Source organism: Pollachius pollachius (assembly GCF_949987615.1).
Source record: "Pollachius pollachius genome assembly, chromosome: 3".
In the NCBI taxonomy this organism is placed as follows: domain Eukaryota; kingdom Metazoa; phylum Chordata; class Actinopteri; order Gadiformes; family Gadidae; genus Pollachius; species Pollachius pollachius.
The window spans coordinates 25,488,311-25,509,398 of record NC_136936.1 but is presented as its reverse complement, the minus strand read 5'-3'; the positions used below and the strand labels follow the sequence as shown (position 1 = coordinate 25,509,398).

At 48.1% G+C, this 21,088-nt stretch overlaps 1 protein-coding gene across 6 annotated transcripts in view; it reads left to right on the top strand.

Moving 5' to 3' along the window:
- Positions 1 to 21,088, top strand: part of LOC307073693 (eukaryotic translation initiation factor 4 gamma 1-like) — a 71,260-nt gene that overhangs the window by 22,901 nt on the left and 27,271 nt on the right. For 4 of the 6 annotated variants that reach the window (XM_079733618.1, XM_079733620.1, XM_079733617.1 and 1 more), the window contains 8 exons: positions 862 to 1,056; positions 1,405 to 1,501; positions 7,646 to 8,001; positions 12,319 to 12,411; positions 12,540 to 12,627; positions 13,024 to 14,208; positions 18,722 to 18,810; positions 19,498 to 19,702. In XM_079733618.1, the coding sequence (XP_079589744.1) occupies positions 862 to 1,056; positions 1,405 to 1,501; positions 7,646 to 8,001; positions 12,319 to 12,411; positions 12,540 to 12,627; positions 13,024 to 14,208; positions 18,722 to 18,810; positions 19,498 to 19,702 (2,308 nt within the window). Of the gene's footprint in view, positions 1 to 861; positions 1,057 to 1,404; positions 1,502 to 7,645; positions 8,002 to 11,430; positions 11,717 to 11,779; positions 11,892 to 12,318; positions 12,412 to 12,539; positions 12,628 to 13,023; positions 14,209 to 18,721; positions 18,811 to 19,497; positions 19,703 to 21,088 lie in introns of those variants that run through there. The other 2 variants (XM_079733621.1, XM_079733622.1) reach the window with 2 other exon arrangements.

Here is a 21,088-nt window from a genome sequence, read left to right as displayed (position 1 = left end):
AGCTCTTCATGTCCACAGGTGTCTCGCCGCCCATGTCCCTCAGAACTTCAACGTCACGAAAAGAACGCTACCGGTGTCTGAAGCAGAGTGCACCTGTTCTCTCCAAATTAGGGACTTATTTCAGTAACGGTGATAACAAGGCATAGACCACCATGTTGAGGATCATCAAAGACATATTACCAAGTGTAAGACCCTCCAAAAAGCGGTTTTTGGTACCCTGGTTAATCCAGAGTCAGGGTACCCTGTAGTGCGCTGATCCACGCCCCGAGTTGTGCCTTAGCTCTGTGCGTATGCGCCGGTTAAGTTTGAAGTATATCGAGGCCTTCACTCACTCACTTTGTTGGGATGCTTCCTCACTGATTGTGGTGCATTCTATCTTCTCCTTTCCCCTCCTGCTCTTGCTTCCATGTGACCTGTCTGTGTGTTGCCCTGTGTTTGTGCTGCTCAAGGGAGGGTTCAGGTCGCTACAGGTAATACCGCTCATTCTTTTGTGTGTGTGTGTGTGTGTGTGTGTGTGTGTGTGTGTGTGTGTGTGTGTGTGTGTGTGTGTGTGTGTGTGTGTGTGTGTGTGTGTGTGTGTGTGTGTGTGTGTGTGTGTGTGTGTGTGGCCCTCTGCTGGTAGGCAGTGAGGCAGCAGCATGTCAATGAGGTGCAGTGAATAGACCGTAGTGCTGGGCCGCTTTAACCTCAGGGGCCAGTGTGCTCCGTCGGGCCCTCTCTGCACCTTCACGGGGCCAGGCGGAGGACGCGTGTGACCGGTGGTTCCCCGCGGGGTTTCTCACTACTTCTCTTCCCCGCCCCTCCCCCATGTCATTCCTCTCTCCCCTCCTGGTCCGTGTGGATCATGACGCCCCTGTCCAGCCATACTACACCAACAGGTCCGGCCTGCCCTCGGGGGCCGGGCCCCGGGGCCTGCCCCCCAGCAGCGCCCCGCGGCCCGTGGCCCCCACCCACGTGTACCAGGCGGGACCCGGCTCCCAGATGATGATGATCCCCCAGCAGCCGCTAGCCTTCCCCAGCTCTCCGCAGGGCACCGCCTACTTCATTCCTGGACAGGTAGAACGTGGTGGGGCTGGAGCGGGTGGAGGAACACGTGTGGTCAGGACGGTCTCTCAGTGGGTCCTCAGCTCCTCTTTGTGTATTTCTGTCGATCCAAATCTGTGTAGAGATGAGACTTGTCATGGGTATAATGTTCTCATCAACATTAATAAGTACATAGTACTTGTTGATGGTGATGCAGTATAGTTTTCAAAATGGCCACATTAATATTCAGGATGTGGACAATATCTGCTCAAATTGTGTCTTGTAATGTCAAGAACTCCTCAATCACTCACAGGGCCCTGCAGCCTGCAGCGACAGAGCACTTTACATCAGTAACGCGTTTGTTTGTCCCCCTCCCTCCAGTACCGGCCCACCTACGTGACCACGCCCCAGCAGTACTCCCTCCCGGCGGGCACGCCCGGCTTCTACCCCAGCAGCACGGCGGAATACGGTGCTTATGGTAAGAGGCTCTATGGGGCACATCACCGGGCGCCACACCAACATGCCGTCAAGACACGGACATCCTGTGTGTTAACATATGAAGGAAACTCACAAGAGGGCTCTACACGCTAGGGCTGAACAATTTGGGGAAAATAATCGAATAGCGATTATTTTGACCAATATTGCGATTTAATATGCTAATTTTTTAATTTAGTAAGTTCCTTATGTTCTGTATTATCCTCAAAAAAAACAATAAATCATCCTTTAGTATGACTAAAACAGCATTGGAAGCAGTCAACATATAAACTTATATTTCCTTTAGGCCAGGCCGATGTGTTGAGCGTAATTGATATTATAACATCTTTATTTAACTACTGAATTGTAAAAGAAAAATAAATATAAATCTTACTGTTCTCCAGTCAGTAACGGTACCTTTATTTTTTATATCGCAGCCTTTGCGATTTGCATATCGCGTTCTATTTCATCGCAATTTTGATTTGAATTTAATTCAAATCATACACACAGCAGTATGTAAACACAATGGCCTCACGCAGCCACATGTGGATCTGGAAACACAGTACAACTCTGTTGGTTGGCAGTGAACGGCTGAATGTTGGATATTAAAATGTATATAAAATATTTGATAGAAAGGGAGGAGATTCTTCATGCTGGCATCATGTCCACTCGTCACAGCGGGTATCCCGTGCAGTAACACCTGTCTGCTCTCTAGCCTGGGCACCCACCCCCTCTAGTGGCGGCTGCATGTCGGTAGAAGTTGTGCCCGGGACCAAAAACAAACTGGCTGACCCCTAGCAGCAGGCATGTTTGCTATGCACTGGTTTTCTTTAGCCGTAGGCTTATCGCTCACAGACTGCCTGAGCACAGCCAATGTACCGCAGAGACCCCCGTCCGGCTGCTGGACCCGCTCTCTCGGTTGCTAGGATACATCTCATCCCCGAGACGGGTTGATCCTATTTGTGTGTGGCTGGTTTCTTTCCACCAAAGGTATATTAATAAAATGCCATTATTGTAGCAGAACTATTGGACCACGATTTCCCTGCTTATCGTTGTGGTCCTAGTTAGTCTGACTCTCATTGTGCATTAGGAGCAGCGTGTCTCATGGCCCTGCGGTCTTCAATGAGGGTTTCACTTCGCAATAATATATACAACCACCTGATGCCGCCGTTTCATTTCCATTCAAAACCCTTCATGGCACGACTATTGTTGTGAACAGTATTACCGATGCATTATTCATCTTTATTTTTGGTACCTGATGGAAGTATGTTGTCTTTCCCTACGAGAGTATTGTACTTTGTCAATACATAATACTAATACATAATAACTTTTTTTTTAATTATACATTGGTTGTCAAGTTGGGGCCCTATTGTTGTTAAGGAGGCCGCCTTAACCATACAGTGCTGGGGAAACACTGATGTCATCAAATCACGGGAAGCTTATTTAGCTTCCTACCTCTGTCTAATAAACAGACAATTATGTTGCCTCAATCATATAAAATGTGCTAGGCTAAAGGGAATGTAAAAAAACTCCTTTCTTGCTAGTTCACGCATGTGGACAATGTTGAATAAATGTGACAAATCATTTCCATTTCGTCATAGCTAGGATGCACCATTGGGGGTGGCCAGTACAGCCTCGATGAATAGAGGGTGTAAATGTTGCTTAGTGGTGTGTTTATAGTCTGGTTTTTGTGTGGAGTTGGGGGTGTGGGGCTAGGAGCTTGTGTTGGGCTAGGGGTGTGGGGCTATGAGCTTGTGTTGGGCTAGGGGTGTGGGGCTAGGAGCTTGTGTTGGGCTAGGGGTGTGGGGCTAGGAGCTTGTGTTGGGCTAGCGGTGTGGGGCTATGAGCTTGTGTTGGGCTAGGGGTGTGGGGCTAGGAGCTTGTGTTGGGCTAGGGGTGTGGGGCTATGAGCTTGTGTTGGGCTACGGGTGTGGGGCTAGGAGCTTGTGTTGGGCTAGGGGTGTGGGGCTAGGAGCTTGTGTTGGGCTAGCGGTGTGGGGCTATGAGCTTGTGTTTGGCTAGCGGTGTGGGGCTATGAGCTTGTGTTGGGCTAGGGGTGTGGGGCTATGAGCTTGTGTTGGGCTAGCGGTGTGGGGCTATGAGCTTGTGTTGGGCTAGGGGTGTGGGGCTAGGAGCTTGTGTTGGGCTAGGGGTGTGGGGCTATGAGCTTGTGTTGGGTTAGGGCTGTGGTGCTAGGAGCTTGTGTTGGGCTAGGGGTGTGGGGCTATGAGCTTGTGTTGGGTTAGGGCTGTGGTGCTAGGAGCTTGTGACTAACTAGGAGTGTGGGGCTAGGAGCTTGCGTTGGGCTAGGTGTGCAGGAATATGAGCTTGTGTTGGGCTAGGGGTGTGGGGCTAGGATATGTGTGCTTTTGTATGCTGCAAGTTATTAATAATCCAAAAATGTGCACCGTTATTCAAGTGGGTATATTCATAGTGGTTGTCGTTTATTGGACAGTTGTCTATATATTCTATATAATAAACCATGAAACAAGTTAAAAGTACATGGTATAGCCAGTGAAGGCTAAGCAGAATATAATGAATGGGCACCAGACAGGTTTCAGAGCCCCATCGTCTGCTAGGTGCTCGGGTCACTTCATCACACTTTGCTCAGGTCACTTCATCACACTGTACATTTATCATGTAGTTTGTCTGAAAAATACGTTTTTTTTTTCAGGCAATTTAGGTAATTTGCATTTATTAATATAATAATGCATTTGTGCTCTTGCAATTTAGCGTTTTCCGACTTGGTTGTTCGAACGCACGCAGGTCGGCGTTTCCCACTCCCGACTAACCACCTCTGACGAACGCAGCATGTGTTGATTTTCTCTGCCTGTGTAGTGAATGAGCTCGCGTCACGTGATGGTATCGGATCGGCGCATAGACTTGCATGCCCCCCGATACCCCATATCTTTAGGCAGTATAGGGGGCATTTCCGATTCTGGTATCGGTATCGGATCAACTCTACTCATCAGATGGTCGGCTTCATTATAGGGGTGTACGGTATAAACAGTATAGAAAGTACACCGGTGTGAATTTGCGCTACGGTATTGGTTTTGACGTTACCGTGAGTTCGGTAGACTGTGTTCTGTGTAACGGGGAACAAAGTAAGTAAAACGTTAAAACAGTAACGTAACTACTTTTCATGTAAAAAGTAAAGTTACGCGCAACTACTGAAAATATGGTAACGAAACGTAGTTCCTTTTTCAATTCGGCGCTATGTTACTCTTCCCAGGGAAAGATTTGACAGCGATACTGCCTTCTCAGGCAGTATGCTATTGGGCAGTGATAGTAGTGAATTCACTTCACAATAGCAATATCTATTGTGAAGTGATAGTAGTGCTCGTGAAGTCCTTTCCCAAGCTCTCATCCCACACCGTACGAGACAGACGCAGGTAGCATGAAGCTGTCTCTGCATCTCTTCCACAGTCATCGCTTCCGCAGGCATTTTCCAAAGCCAGTCCTTACGACCAAAAAGCCAGCGGTGGAACGAGATAACAAATGCTGTCACTGTTTACCTGTGTAAGGACATGGTTCCCTTTCAAAATGTTGATAGAAAGGGCTTTAAACACACACTTCAGCCAAATTGAGATGCCAAAACTATACGGCAAGGTCCGCGAGCAAGAGGAGAAAGAAATCCATACTATTAAACATTAGTGTTTTTCAGAGATGGAAGTAACTTGAGGAAAGATTTTGCTTCTTTTTTTTTCATGCAGTTTTGCTGCCTAACCAGTATTTTACACCTTCAGAAGCATTTATATCGAAATTAGAATATACAATTAACATACCGTGATATAATACCGTTACCGTCTATGCCTCAAATCATACATTGATATACATTTAGTCCATACCGTACAGCCCTACTTCATCATCCCAAAAAAACTTTGGTAACGGCTTCAGCTATTGACCAACATGTTATTCTAAACATGGGTATCGTACCAACCCATCATTTCACAATGGGTGCATCTATTTTATCAGTGTTCTTGATTAAGCAAAAACAGGAGTCAAATCCTGTGATTTATTTTCTGGGTTGAGCTCCGTACTAGTGATGGTTAAGCTTCTTAGTATAACGCCACGGTGTGTTGCTCATTTCATATACAACTTGGCTAATTATAAAGCTCATACCCAACAACGGTACTAAAAACATAGCACAGTTAGTTGCCGTGGGTCATAACATCATAATATATATCGCGGTTTCAGTCATTTCACAAACCGTAAGAAAGTAAAAAGGAAAATGGATGAGTTCAATGGAAAATCCCAGGGTTTAGACATGGTTCTAATGCAGTGCCTCCACACCATGCTGACAGCTTCTTCTGGGGTCCATTCTACTGTTCTCTATCCTCTGTATAAGATCACCAGGCCGTCCATAGCATGTAAACCTCAGCCTAGCTTGGAAACATTCCCCGTTTGAACAGCAGATTGCTCAGAGCACAGGGAATCAATTCCACTCTTCTCAGAAACACTGAGCCCTCCCTGTGCAAAACTGCACATCGGGTCGTCTTTGACCCCTAAGATTCCAACATGCGTGTCGCCGGCCTTCTGCTGTCTGGAGGGGCCCTGGTGGGGAGGAGGGGGGCCCCATCATCTCATGCAGTTGGATGATTTACCTACTGCCCCCTTCACCTCCTCCTGTTCTTCCTCCTGCCTCTCTTCAATGAGGTTGGCTGTAACTCCATCAGCAGGGTAGGATCACAGCCGTTCAGAAGGCTCAGAGCCTCGCCGGGCCCCACCGAATCCCTGCTACACAGGGAGGGAGGGAGGGAACGGGGGTGGTCTGAAGGGCAGAGCAGGAGGGAGGTGCTTGGAAGAGGAGGACCTATGTGGAGATACGCTGGCCAAGGGGAACAGTGAAGGGCCAGTCTTTCTCAGGGGCACCTGTGGGGGAAAATAGGAAAAGGGCGGAAAAATAGCAACAAAAAAAAGAAGCGAAGGAGGACCTCTGGAGAGGATCCTTTACCGCTCTGTGTGTCTGTTCTGGTTTGCCTTCTCCACACACTCCCCACATACGACGTTCTACATGGGGAACCGCACGTCCCGCGACCAGGAGGACTCCCAGGGTACGTGGTTCGCCTGCACTTTCTTACCCTCACAATCTTAGCCACATCCCCTCCCTGAGACTGCTATCTTGACTCCTTCCTCACCATGGCCTTTCTCTTGTAAATATCGAATCTATTCATACACCCAGAGCGTTATCCATGGAAGGTCTTTTCATTGCGGTTTCCAGTCTGCTTTCCTCCTTTCTCTCAATCTCCCCGTTTCTCTCTGTCCATTCCCCTGCTGTCTCCCAGTGGCTGTGGGTTTTGACTATATTTAGGTGTGTGTGGCTCCCAGTCAACAATGCCGACGGGCTAATGTGAGTGAAACGCACTTGGGGAGGGAGCGATAGCAGGAGAAGGGGCACAGACGAGAGCTATCAAAGGGTCTGGGCGGTGGGAAAGGAAACTACCTTTTTATAGTGCTTTCTTTGTACTTTGAAAAGGAAATCAAGGGGGATGTAAGGTGGGTTGGCTGTGCAGGCCGGTGCATTTTGTGGACTGAGGCGGGCTCATGACGCCCCTGCTGGAGGTGCTTGTTGACAATATCGATTGCTGGATTGCTGGTCTTTGAACTTGGGTACTTTTGTGTATATCTTTTTTTGTATCTTGGTATCTTGAGAGGTCTAGTGGCTCTTCGACTGAGGGCTGTGCTTGGAGTTGGATGGTCATGGTCATGAGGCTCTGTTTTTCACACAGAGCAGCATTGGGGATGGGGGGTTAACTGGTTGACCGTACCCAAGGCCTTGAACTGATCAACATCTCCATAAGAAGGTCCCTGTTGTCTCCAGACAAATGTACACCTATTAGAGAGGGTTTACTAACTCTCCTGCAAGTGAGGAACATTAGTTATGACTCTCTTTGGGACGATCCTCACATGAAGCCACACTGTGTGGAGCATGGCTCTCGCTGTTCACCCTAACATAGAGCACTCTCACTCTAGAGTGACATGTTCACTCTAGAGCACCCATGACTCTCGCTGTAACACACGTGTCAAACACAACTGATGGATATCCATAGTGTGTAAACACGGTGCAATCTACGTCCAATGTCAAGCCAGCATGTTCCTGTCAAAGTGAGGCCAATGGTCTGGTTGACACCGTCTGTTTGGTCCACAGCAGGGGCCTACTACCCGGCCCAGTTTGCGTCCCCTGTGCAGGCGGCGCCGGTCATCATGAGCCCCGCCCCGCAGCAGCAACAGCAACAGCAGCAACAGCAGCAACAACAGCAGCAGCATCAACAGCATCAACAGCATCAACAGCAGCAACAACAACAGCAACAACATCAACAACAACAGCAACAACAACAGCAACAACAGCAACAACAACATCAACAACAGCAACAAGCACATCAACAGCAGCAGCAGCAACAGCAGCAGCAGCAGCAGCAACAACAGCTGCAGCAGCAGCAGCAGCAGCAGCCGACTCCACCTCCACCTTCCCAGCACATCGCCACCAAGCGAGAACGCAAACAGGTAAGGTCCCCCTCATCCTCGTCTTTTTCAACTTTTCCCTTTGCTTTAGACTGTTATGACTAGGGGTGCAACGGATCACAAAACTCACGGTTCGGATCGTGTCACGGTTTTTGAGTCACGGGTCGGATCATTTTCGGATCAACAACAATAAAAAAGATAACAAGACAAATGTGACTTTAAATAATTCTTCAAATGTGTAAAAACTAAATAAAGTGAAAAATTAGGCAATAATCCTATTTCCTTTAAACATAGTCAATATTTAAAAGAATTGCAACCTAAGGCATTATTCCTTCTTTTTAACATCGATAGTAAATAATCCTGAATTAAATTCAGGATGTCTGCATTGCCTGGGGAGAGTTTAGAGTCTACACTCCCCCCAGGCAATGCAGACATCCTCATCTTTTTTTTCATCAAGTATGGTAGCGAAATACAGTTTCTGTCGTATTTTATTTGGCATTTTGTAAATCCGTTGATTTCTGTTGGAAGACTCATTGCTCATTGCAAGGGGGGTTGGTTGTAGTCTTTTCGCTCGGTTCTAGCCCTACTGTTGATACGGAGAACCAAGCGAAAAGACTACAACCAAACATAAACATTTCCGCTTCCGGTATCCGTTTCAATGGGATTTACGGAACGCCAAATAAAACATGACAGAAACTGTATTTCGCTACGCTACTTGATGATGTTGTAAATACCGGAATAGTCCTTACATGCGATGATCACGTGAACGCACAACTTTTTTTTTTTATCAGCCGATCCGCGGATCACTTGCGTTCCGAACCGTGGGGGTTGATCCGTACGGATCACGGGTAACCCGTGAACCGTTGCACCACTAGTTATGACATATGTATACATGTTTTACGTTTGCTAAGCTAGAAAAATCTAACTATTACATAGCAGGACTGCTGGATGCGAGATGACCCTCATCCTAACGGCACTTTGTCTGGAGGACTGAAGCTCTACTGTGTGCAGTTGGTGCAGATGATTTGGCTCTGATCACTTGTTCCCCACTGGAGCACACTCAGCTATTTTATCGTATTTGGAGAATCTTCTTGAATTTAAGTGGAAACCAAATGGGATTTGTTGTTTCACGTTTTAAGATGATTCTTCTGTTGGCGATGCTTCCAAATGTAGCCATAAAAATATAAACTTAATTCATACAGACCTACTCCCAAAGTCTGATATGGCCTCTTTAGTTTCTATATAGAAGCAAGGGTAGGTTCCAAAGGTCAGCTAGTGAATGTTTAAGGTCAGAGCCTCTGTGTGTGAGAGAAACCCATTGGTGCATCCAGTCCAACCTGGTTACCAGGTGTTTACACCGGGAAATAGCCCAATACGGACACTTAAAAGGACTCCACCGGAAGCTGCAGTGTTTTTAGTGATATGCTGTATCAGTGACTGTACTGCTGTTGTTTCAGTGCGAAGCCAACAGCGGGACCTGTTTTGCAATGATGTCGAGTTTCAATCTGAGGCTCTGGATGTTTCCTGAACCCTGTCCAACTTGGGGTTGGCTGCGAGAACTAGAGTCGTTCTGAACCGGCTCCCAGCCTGGTTCCTCTGTGAAACAGGTCGATCTCTGACAGAGCGGAACAGCTCTCCCATGCCCTTTGATGCTTTTCTTTCTGTGCTTTTCACACCAAAAGTGTTTGTCCACTCTCTGTTATGCTTGGATGCCTGGGGTCTGATTCTGCACCTGTTTTACTGACCTGATTTAGTGTTTTTTATAGTAAATGCATCATGTCAAGCCTTAATGACATGATGGTTTGATAATAGGTCAGGCATTGTGTGAAAGGTTTATCTAGTCAGCTTTTTAATGCCGTCGGTTGGACAAGATAACAACATGGTAACCTGATCTCGTGGTGTTGCTTAGTTGGATTCATTGGCTCCATAGGAGTTTTGTTCTAATGGTGTTTTCACACATAAAGTGAAGGGTTGTTTTTGTGAATGGAGAGGCACGAACCATGCGAGTCCGTGTTCACACGGGTAGAAATATGTACATCTTTGCATGACATTCACGTACGTCATCGGTAACGAGTTATGTATGCCTCGGGATGGCGTTAGGAACCCAGACAGACGGCGTTGGGTTCTCACACGTTTTTGGGGAGTTGAGCCCTGCGTTCTTCATGTGAGTATACACTTGCTGTTCGCGGCCTCAAACTTGCGCAAGTTATGCAAATGTAAAATTGTCTTTGCTTTTGGTGTGAACAGGGCTTGAGGGACTTTTTGATTAGGTTCAAACCAGACGTCCGTTGGACCCGAGTCCCCCTAAGCCTCCATGTGTCTGGGCCTCACGCTGAGGGACCAGAGGCCCTTGATGGTCCTCTCTCCCAGCAGGGCTTGGATAGGGAGCTTATCACTACATTTGGGGTCACGCAGCTGGCTCAGCGCTGGACTCTGACCCCAGAGACCACGCTGCGTGGCTGGGCCATGTGGGCCGGCACACACTCACTCACCATGAACACAGGGGAAACACACAGAGTGGAGAGATTAACTGTTGTCTGTGAGGGGGTGAAATGAGTGTGTAAAGCAACGTCGAGGAACTTGTGATGGGATGAGTCAGTGACAAAACATCCTTTTTATGCCTGTGTGCTTTCAGTCCTTAAATGGTTTCTTCAAGGTTGTGGTGGGGGACTATCTATCTATATAGGGCAATCATGCTTTACCAACCTTCTCCTCGCATCGAGCCGTCTTCCGGGTCTCAGTTTTGTATGTAAATGCAGTCGTCAAACTGTTATGACTTGCAGGAGCTCATTCTTACCTCCTTCTCTGGGAGACTGTATCCCCCATTCACGGACTCTGTATGTCAGAGCAACGAGGGGAGGGGCTGTGAAGGACGTGTCAGCACATAACTCTGCTCCACGTGGCTACCGGTCTCCTCCCCCCATTACAGCCTGAAGAGCTAAGCCCATCCCTCCCTCTCCTCTACTACCCTCCTCTTGTCTGCTGCTGTGGCATTCCCCGCTCTCCCTCCCTCTCCCTATTTCTCTTTCTCTCTTCCCCTCTCTCTCTCCCTCTCGCTTATAAAAGGGAGCAGAGAGGGGAAAAAAAGCGTGCGACATGACGGTGCCCGGAGAGGATGAGGGGGGTGGAATGATCGAGGGGAGTTTCTTCTGTGCGCCAGAGCTCATTCGATAAAGTTGGAGCCTTTTTTCTTTTTTTCACTGAACAACCCCCGTTTCCCCCCCCCTCTCGCTACACAGGCTCTCTCTGCCTGTCTGTTAGCCTCAGTGGGCGGGGCTGCACATTCCAGTACCGTAGCTTTACAAGGCCAGTCGCTCTGTCGCTCCCCCTCCCCACCTCCCGTCCTCACTATCAGGCCCGCAGTGCACATGAGCATGTGTGTGGAAGAGGGAGATAGACGCTAGCTGTAGCCTGGTGTTGAACGAGGCCCGGGCCCTGCCCTTCTGTTGTCCGGTCGCACAAGCTCTCTGGCCCTGGGCTAGTGTGTGTACGTATGAATCCGCGTGTGTGTGTTGGACTTTTTTTGCCTTTTGGGATCAGAGTCCACCCAGACCAACCAGGAGAGGCCTCTGGCAGCCAGCAGCATAACTCCAGCCCCTGGATGAGACAGGCCCGCTAGGTTTTCTGGAGCTCAGAGGGGCTCTGGACGTGGCCATGTAAAGCCCCACCAGAAGCAGGGGAGTACCAGGGAAAAGATTCCGGTTCTTACCAGTTAGCCACAGCTCTTGCTCCTGCCGTGGTTACGTGAGTAAGAAAAGTAAGAGAGAGCGAGAGAGAAAGAAAGATTGTGAAATGAAACGTGTGCTTGCAACTGGTTGGAGGAAGAAAAGCTCTTGATAGGTTTTTCACCTTGTCTTTGTTTGAGTCTTGTGTTTTGCATGGAAGCTTACTGCTGTCACAACGTTCGCTCTCCAAATTGGTGATTATGTGAGGTAGGCATTTTTGGTCTCTCGCTCTCGCTGTGCTGGAATTTGTTAATGCATCAAAGGTTGAATAAGCCAAGCTGTACGCCCGTCAAACAACTTGGATCCAGCTTACTCTACGTTTTCACTGGGTTTCAGAAGATTTGTTTATTAGGCATGTGGATAGCTTGTCGGCTAATGATTGGGTTCTGCCGTGATTTGTCGTGCTTGTTTGTGAGAATCGTGTCTTCTTTGACGGAGGGGCAGGCCAGATACACGCTGAGATAGACGTAACATTCTTAAAGGGCCGCAAATAATCAGAAACAGCCCTCCTCTCTCCTGGCCCCATTCTCTTTCTTTGTGATTATCGGTGAGCGAAAGGATGAGCCTAGCCATCGTAACTACTTTGCAAACTTTCTTTTAAATGAATGTGTGTGTATGTGTGTTCGCTCCATAGATCAGAATACGTGACCCTAACCAGGGGGGCCGTGACATCACGGAGGAGATAATGTCAGGCGGCCGCAGTGGTTCCACGCCAACCCCACCACAGGTCAGCCCGTGTCCACACACACACTAACCCACACACGCACATCTCCTCCCAGCCAGGCGGAAAGTCTCATGGCTGGAGTGAAGTCTCATTGTGTGTGTGTGTGTGTGTGTTTGTTCTGTTTCCATTAGTCGATACTATCTGGATCCGAGAGTCCAGCTGTGCCACAGGCCAACGGTGAGAGTGTAACAGCTGCCACTCAAACACTGGTCAGACCAGGTAAGGGTCCACAGAGTCTGCCTCTCACCCACACACCACACATCACCTCGTAACTAAGCGCTCTCCTTATAGGTAGATAGTGTGATATGTTAGACTTTTGACAGGCAACTCTTAAGAGTACGCCATATTCTCAAATGTGTTTATAAGTGGCCACATCTAGTGTAGCCCTTTGAGATCTTTGGATGAAAAGGGCACTATGAATAAAATGTATTATTTATTATTATAATGTAGTGTGTTAATAGCTTTTGAAAGTGATTGTCATCCATCAGAGGTGGATAGACTTATGGTAGACTGAAGCACAGCCCCAAGACCTTCCCCCTGTTTCCTCGGGGTCAAAAGTCACTTTGCAATGAGTGTACTTTCCTTTGTCTCACCGCCCTCCATCCCCTTGTCTAGATGACCGAGGGAAGCCCACGCCTCCCCCTCCTTCAAAGACCACCGAACTTTGCAAGGCTGAGCTGGCTGCTCCCCCAGAGGCCAGCCCCTCCGACACTCACACTAAGACCCCTCCCTCACCGCTCCCCAGCGCGACAACCCCCGCCCTTTCCTTGGACAGCCCGCGCCTCGCCGCCGACGTCATGGACGCCCCCCCGCCCGCCCGGGAGCCTGCTTTAACACCGCCCCCCTCAGCACCCGAGGTGCCGGCATACCCGGCCCCCCTCCCCAACCCGGGCCCCAAGACGCCCAGGAGAGTCCTGCAGAGCAGAGCCGAGTCACTGCCGGAGAGCCCCCTGCAGAAGGCCCCGGCGCAGGAGCCACAGCCAAAGGAAGCCCAAGTGGCCGTGTGTGCCGACATCCCTGCGGCGGCTGCTCCGCCCGAACCCTCCAACGGTATGGTGGAGGCAAAGCCGGTGGGGTCGTTGGTCGCCCCGCCACCTTCACCTGGCCCGCTAGAAGCCCCGCCGGACTCCCCCATTGTCCAGCCTGAGGAGTTGCGGCTGCCCAACGGCCTCCCGCTGCCTGCCCCCCAAGACCCCCAGGCCCCGGCCGTGACCGGCCTGTCGGAGCGCGACGACAGCCCCATCGCCGAGCCCGAAGTCCAGGTGCCCCGGGTCCGCACACCCGACCTCCAGAAACCTGATCTCCACGTGCTCCCCCACGTGCCAGAGGTCGCCCCGGTTACGGCCCCGGTTACGGCCCCGGTTACGGCCCCGGTCACGGCGCAGTCTGCCCCCCAGGCGGCGGTCGCGGAGCAAACCCCCATGGTGCCCAGCGTGCAGCCAGAGCCCCCAACCAGCGCTCCCGTGCGGCCGCCCACCCCAGAGCCAGCGGCCACACCCGATGCTCTTGTGGAAGAGGACCAGGCCGAGGTCCAGGAGCCGGTGAGTGTCCCCAAGGAGGAGGAGCAGGAGGAGGAGCAGGAGGTGGAGAGGGAGGAGGTGAAGGAGGAGCAGCAGCTGGAGGTGAAGGAGAAGATGATGATGAAGGAGGAGCAGCAGCAGGAAGTTAAGGAGGAGCAGGAGGTGGAGGCTCCAACAGAGATGGTTTCTGACCCGGCACCGCCCCCCATCACAACGCACACCCCGGCCTCGGTGGAGAAGGAGGAGCCCAGCTCTGCTGTTGGGGAAACCGCTATGCAAGGTCAGTCCGTGTGTCTGCAAAGCAACCATGAAACCCAGGAGACCCTACGCTATAGTGTTCCTCTATAGTTAGACCCTACACTATAGTGTGCCTCTATCGTCACAGATTCTACACAAGTGTCCCTCTATTGTTACAGACCCTACGATATAGTGTCCCTCTATCGTTACAGACTCTACGCAAGTATCCCTCTATCATTACAGAAACTGCGCTATAGTGTCCCTCTATCGTTATAGACCCTATGCTATAGTGTCCCTCTATCATTACAGACACTACGCTATAGTGACCCACTATCGTTATAGACCCAGTGTTTCCCAGGGTTGTGAAAGGTATTAAAAGGTAGTAAATGAAATTAGCCCAAATTAAGGCAATTAAAAAGTAATAAACGTCATCTGACGAGGTATTACATTTCCAACAAGGCCCATGAGTTTTTCAATTTGTGTAATTTACGTGCAGGCCTATCTCCTAAAATTACTAAAACTTGCGTGGATTTATTTTTATGTTGCGAGTAGGACCTGAAGGATATCAATGATGTCACGTGGTGCGTGCGCTGAAACAAACTTGATATACCCGGCTGGCTTGCTGCTAAACCACTTCGCGAGTTCGCTGCTGTTAGTTCAAGGTCATTTGAAAGACATTAATGGAGAATTGCAAATTTTCTGACCTCTGGCGGGAGGAATCGATATTTAAAGACTTGTACGGTATAAACGTATAGAAAGTACACTGGTGTGAATTTGCGCTACGGTATGGATTTTGACGTTACCGTGAGACCGGTGTGACCGGTAGACAGCCGCGTTTAGCCCAATTCTGATCCGATTAGAAGTGGAAAAACAGCTCAATCGGAATAAAAAATGATCATATATACGGCTCAATTGGAATACAATTCTCTGATCGGAATAGAATTCCATGCGGAATAGAAGAGGTGGTGTAGTCCGCTATAATCGACATGTGTACACTTATTCAGATTGGTTTGGGGTGGGTGCGGCTACTTTTCAACTTAGAGAGATGGCATCAGCAGCTGCAGTATTTCGCAATTGGTCAGTCTTGATTCACATCTTTCTTATCACTCCGTAAGTAGTCCGGTAACTTATCAACCCCAGGGTGTCCGGTTTCTAAGCAACGTCAACGTCTTTGGCGGACTATTTCTCTGCTGATCAACACTACGAATGGTAATTGTAAAATGACGCACCGTGTGAAGATATTGTTTCGTTTTGGCAAGGAGCCGTGTAATAATGTATAGAACGTCGCCGGTCATTATCGAAAATAATACCCTTCAGGGCGGAGCAAAACACCTCCGCTTCGCATCGCGGTCCGGTTCGCCCTGTCGAGGCTTATTTTCCCGATAATGACCAACGTTCTGTACTACAACATTATCCCTTACGTATATCATATAAGTCCAGACCGTCATAACGGTTGTGCGCGAGAGACATACAAACGTAAGCTATCCACTTTTGTAAATGCCATAGGCCTATATACAGTACATTCGGATTGCATGATAGAAATAGATCCATTCCGATTGGAAATCTCATCGGATCAGAAGTGTCCATATAAACGCAGCTAGTGTTGTGTGTAACACGTTACTAAGCAGTACTTTTTCATGTAAAACCTTTACACTGTAATAATATTTAACGAGGTAATTATAAACTAACTTCAACACTGGACCCAAAAACTCTCTCTGGCACTCTCTGTCTATGTCTACTTTGTGACATATTGATTAAAAACTATGGACAAAGTCACGTTGGGAAATCTTGATTAATCCAACTCCTATGGTCTCTCTCTCTCTCTCTCTCGAAGTCGTGCTGGTATTAAAAAATATGGTGACAGTATTAAAAGGTAGTAAATTCAACTTAAGAATTTCTGTATGAACCCTGAGACCCTACACTATAGTGTCCCTCTATCGTTATAGACCCTACGCTATTGTGTCGGTCTGTCGTTACAGACCCTACACTATAGTGTCCCTCTATCGTTACAGACAGACCCTACACTATAGTGTGCCTCTATCATTACAGTCCCTACGCTATAGTGTTCCTCTATCGCTACAGACCCTACGCTATAGTGTCCCTTTATTGTTACAGACAGACTCTTATGCTATAGTGACCCTCTATCGTTACAGACCCTACGCTATAGTGACCCTCTATCGTTTCAGATCCTACGGTATAGTGACCCTCTATCGTTAGGGTCACTATTATGCTTTTTCGAATTGTATGATCTATAAATGTTGTTATAATGATTTATAGTCATGTTTAACCATACTAAAGTGTCAAATAATGACGTACATGCATTTAGAGGTATTCCCTGCTGACCGTCTGGGGTGGCTGTGCAGAGCGCTAAACACTAGGGACGCCAGTCGCGATTCACTTGTTCAAATTTCTGGGATTTATCTACGTTGAACAATCCGGATTTTCCATGTATGGTAATGCTGCAACATGCTCTTCCGGAAGGTAACCAATCACAACGGAGTGGGGGTTGGCAGGAGGGGGGCGAGGGGGCGGAGAAGGACGAAGCCGAGTGTTGACAGAGAATGCTGAAAGCGCCCAGATGAGAGGGAGAGTTTCCCGAAAATCTACATCGTTTTTTGTGCTGTGATTCATGTCAGGTTGCTCTATAGGAGTCATTAATAAGAAATTAAGACCAGAAAAGTATTGTATAATACGAGATCTTTAAAGACAGACCTTACACTATAGTGTCCCTGTATCGTTACAGACCCTACGCTATAGTGTCCCTGTATCGTTACAGACCCTACGCTATAGTGTCCCTGTATCGTTACAGACTCTACGCTATAGTGACCCTCTATCGTTACAGATAGATAGGGACTAAAGTGTCGTATTTGGTCGTTTTTCTTATCCTCAGCTTTGAATGAGGGTTACATCCTGTGACGCTGAATTCAGAGGAGGTACCCTCACCTTAGGCCATGGTTTCTCAATCTTTTTTTGGGGGGGGATTTTAAACTTTCCTGGTTTTCAAATAGTTTTGGTGCAAAAATAGGCTACCTGAAATAAATAGCCTATGCTCAGTGTAACAGTGTTCACATAGCGCGGTTCGGTCCTGCACACGCCCGGACTCCCGTTACATCAGCTTTCGTCATGATCTCCATAGTAACGCTGATAAACATAACCCAAGTTCGCGGGTTAACAGTTCAATAACCAACACAACACAATCAAACATGGGCTAGTAATGGGCTAATAATTTTGTTTCATAGCCTGTTTTCCTCCTTCCTCTTGCTGTTATTCAGTTCCAGCTGCTTTAAGCATAGTCTCCACGAAAAGACTGTTGCATTTCAAATAGGCTACAAAATATATAGGCCTAATTAGGCCTCTGCGAGCGATCAGTTTTTGCGGTGCCCGCGTTGCCTGGGCCGTGGTTCCCGGGCTGCGGTACCCGCATTGCCTTGGTCGCTGTCACGGTGCCCGCGGTTCCCGGGCCATTCATTCATTGACGGGGCACAGCGGAAGACGTGGGAGTGCCGTGTCCACGGTTCCCGGGTTGCGGTGGCTGCGGTACCTGGCCCGCTGTCACGGTGCCCGCAGTTCCAGGGCCATTCATTCATTCACGGGGCACGGCAGGAGACGCGGGAGTGCCGTGGCCGCGCTCACGGTGCCCGCGGTTCCCGGGCCGCGGTGCCCACTGTTCCCGGGCCATTCATTCATTGGTTCACGGGGCACGGCGGGAGTCGCGGGAGACCTGGGAGTGCCGTGGCCACGGTCGCGGTGCCCCAGGTCACGGTGCCCGGGCCGCGGGGTACGAAGGCCGGGGCACGATGGGAGACGTGGCGGCCGGGAGTCGCGGGAGTGCCCGGGCCGCGGTCACGGTGAATGAATGTTCAATCCAACCATTTGTTCCTCAACTCTTCTTTCTTGGCCAAGAGATCTCTCTCTCTCTTTCTTTCTCTCTCTCTCTCTCTCCCCCCCCATTTGCATCTCATGAATATTCATCAATATTTATTTATATATTTTTCCCCAAAACCGACTCAGAGGGCATTCATTGCTATTATTGACCACCGCAAAATCAATGAAAAACGGTGTAATGACGTCTTTAAGCAATATAACACAAGTGTGAGTGGGTTGTTAGTTTATTAAAAAACATGTATTGGGGGGAGCGCCAGAGGATCAGGGTAAGGTCAGGGGGGCGTTTGCTCAAAAAAGGTTGAGAACCACTGCCTTAGACCCACCACAAGCTGCTCTGACCCCAATGATCTGCTCCAAGCTCGTCAAAGGTCTCATTCTTTCCAAGTGACATGACCATGTCAGAATGAAGGCTGTTCCTTCTCCCATCACATGACACCTCTCCTTGCCCTGATCACATGACACAAGTGCATCCCATATTCTGTATTTTTTAAGTCCTAGTATGTCAGGGTCTGTTTCCACGTGCATTCCAAGATATTTGTTTTTATATGCTTATCCAACTGAATTGAAATGTTTTCCCATTCTTGTGTTACTGAATATTTCAAATGGGGATGCATTTGAACCTCAGCAGATGCTAGGTGTATCTAACATGTTACTGTTCTGGTCTCCTGTAGCTGCTGTGTCCGTGCCAAAGAAGAAGAGGAAGATGAAGGAGCTGAACAAGAAGGAGGCCGTGGGCGACCTCCTGGATGCCTTCAAAGAGGTGTGTGTGTTGAGCTGGTAGTGCACCCACTGTGTGGAAGGCTTGGCCAGGCTGCTGAAGTCCTCGATGTGGAGCGGTTCTGACTGCTGCATGTATACCAATATATTGAAGGACTTAGTTTCATCCTAATTGCATTTATTTTTGTGCTTTTTTGTGTACATATTTGTTGCATTTTAATTTACAATGGACGCTTTCATCCAAAGCGACTTACAATATAAGTATATTTGTCAGAAGGAGAAACAACAATATATCACTGTGGTACAGTAAGGATGTTCATAGAACCGACTGCTAAGCACTAACAATCGCAAGGTCAACCCATTCCCTGTATACAACAAAGATAAAATGCTACACAACTAAGCACCATAATTAAATACAGCATACAATATAGTACATTAAGTGCCAGTACGTACAACATACAATAAGTCGGAGGGGTGGGACGGGGTGGCTATGCAGAGTCTAGGGGAACTCAGAACGGGTGAGTCTTGAGTCTTTTGCGGAAACGCCAAATTTCCCACAATGAATGTCTTAATTGCACCACTTCTTTCTTTGTTTTAAAGGTGTATGGTTGTACCTCACTGAGATCTCTTTCCTTGTTTTGTCTGAAAAAAAATTAAAATCCAAACACATTGTTTCAACACATGAATGTCCCCGGTTTGGGTCTTACTGTGGGTTCCCTTCGGGTTGTAGCAGGAGCAGGTGACTGAGGTCTCCCCAGAGCAGGAGCCCCTGGCCCTGACCCCCACGCCCCCCTCCACAGCGACCACGCACGGCCCGGAGGACGCAGACCTCAGCTGGGAGGACAAGGAGGACAAGGATAAGAAGCTGGACGCAGAGAAGACCCAGCCCCTCTCCCCCAAGTCTGCTGCGGACAAAAAGTACCAGTACAAAGAGGGTAGGTGTTGTCCCCCCTCCCCTGGCCCCTATAAATTTGATCCCAGCAGAACGCTGGTTTCACAACCCCTGTACTAGTAGTGGAATGGTCCAGGTGAGTCACGCTTGGTTTGTCCCAGATATCGGTTTGGTTTGACAATCTGCTCTTCTTTCACCTTTATGATCCCAGGCCAGTTCTGCTATAGATGGTATCAAAAATGCTGTTCCTGTATGTCTGTACTCCAACATGAGTGTCTGTCCTAGCAGGAGAGGATAGGCTATTTTCACTACTTAGCTTATACTATTGAACCTCTTTCTTTTAAAAAGTGTTTTTGTAAAAATAAACCAATCGGTCTTTAAAGTGCAATTAACGTTGCATTTAGATCCTTTGACCTCAAGTACAGAATCTAGATGAAAAGGCTATAAGCACGTCCAAAGCTTTTGTGACTACCTCAGGGTACCAGTGGAGTCTTAAAAGCATTAAAAAAGTTTTACATTTCATTTTCCCAAATGAAGGCCTTCAAAGTATTGAATTTCATCTTTAAAGTCTTGCATTTTTTCGCAGAGGTCTTCATTTTTTTAAATGTTTTACATTATCAATAAATTCAGTCTAATATCGTAACGTAGCTTGAATTAAATATTCTTTGTCATGTCCATGAAGTAAAACATTCTGGAATCTTTTGCTCCTATTTCAATAATCATCCTCTCAAGTATCAATACACAAATATCAGCTGCACTTTCTCGCTCTCTTCTCTTGGACAGCGAGTTAACCGACACATCAGCACCCACATAGCCCCGCCTCCTCTCACTCACTCGCGGTCTCTGGCAGTGCACTAGTCTCAATGTTGTGTGACTTAGTTAGCTACCAGTGAGCCAACACAGCTAGCATGTCAAGTGCAGCGCCTCCACGACCGGTTTAGATAGAGAAAGAAAACGGAAGGAGTGCTGTTTAGAAGTGCTTTGGCTTTGAGGCAAATTACCAAGGAAAATCAAAAGAAGTTTTACCCATATGCAAGAACAAGGTTTGGGTTTCATAAATGCAAATGCACAGCAATAGCGATCCTTTTCATGAAACTTTTTCATGAAACATGAAACTTCATGCCACTAAACATGGTGTTTACAATCAATGACTAAGAAAGAAAAGGTTTCTGAGGAAATCTGTAAATTGCCTTCAATCAGATCACATGTCCTTCATCGCTATCTGGTGGCCATATGGTGTATTTGCGAGATTTTGGCTTGGTGTCATTCAATTAAATTTGCCCTGGACTTTCAATAGAGTAGCCTGGCTCCGCCCGCCTAAGTACTTCTGCTCAATTTTAATTTCCCATCAGTACTACGTCTGGGTGTGCGGTATATTCCTGTTTTTTTTCCGTCCAAAGTTTGTGCGTCCAATTAGCGAGCAGAGGGA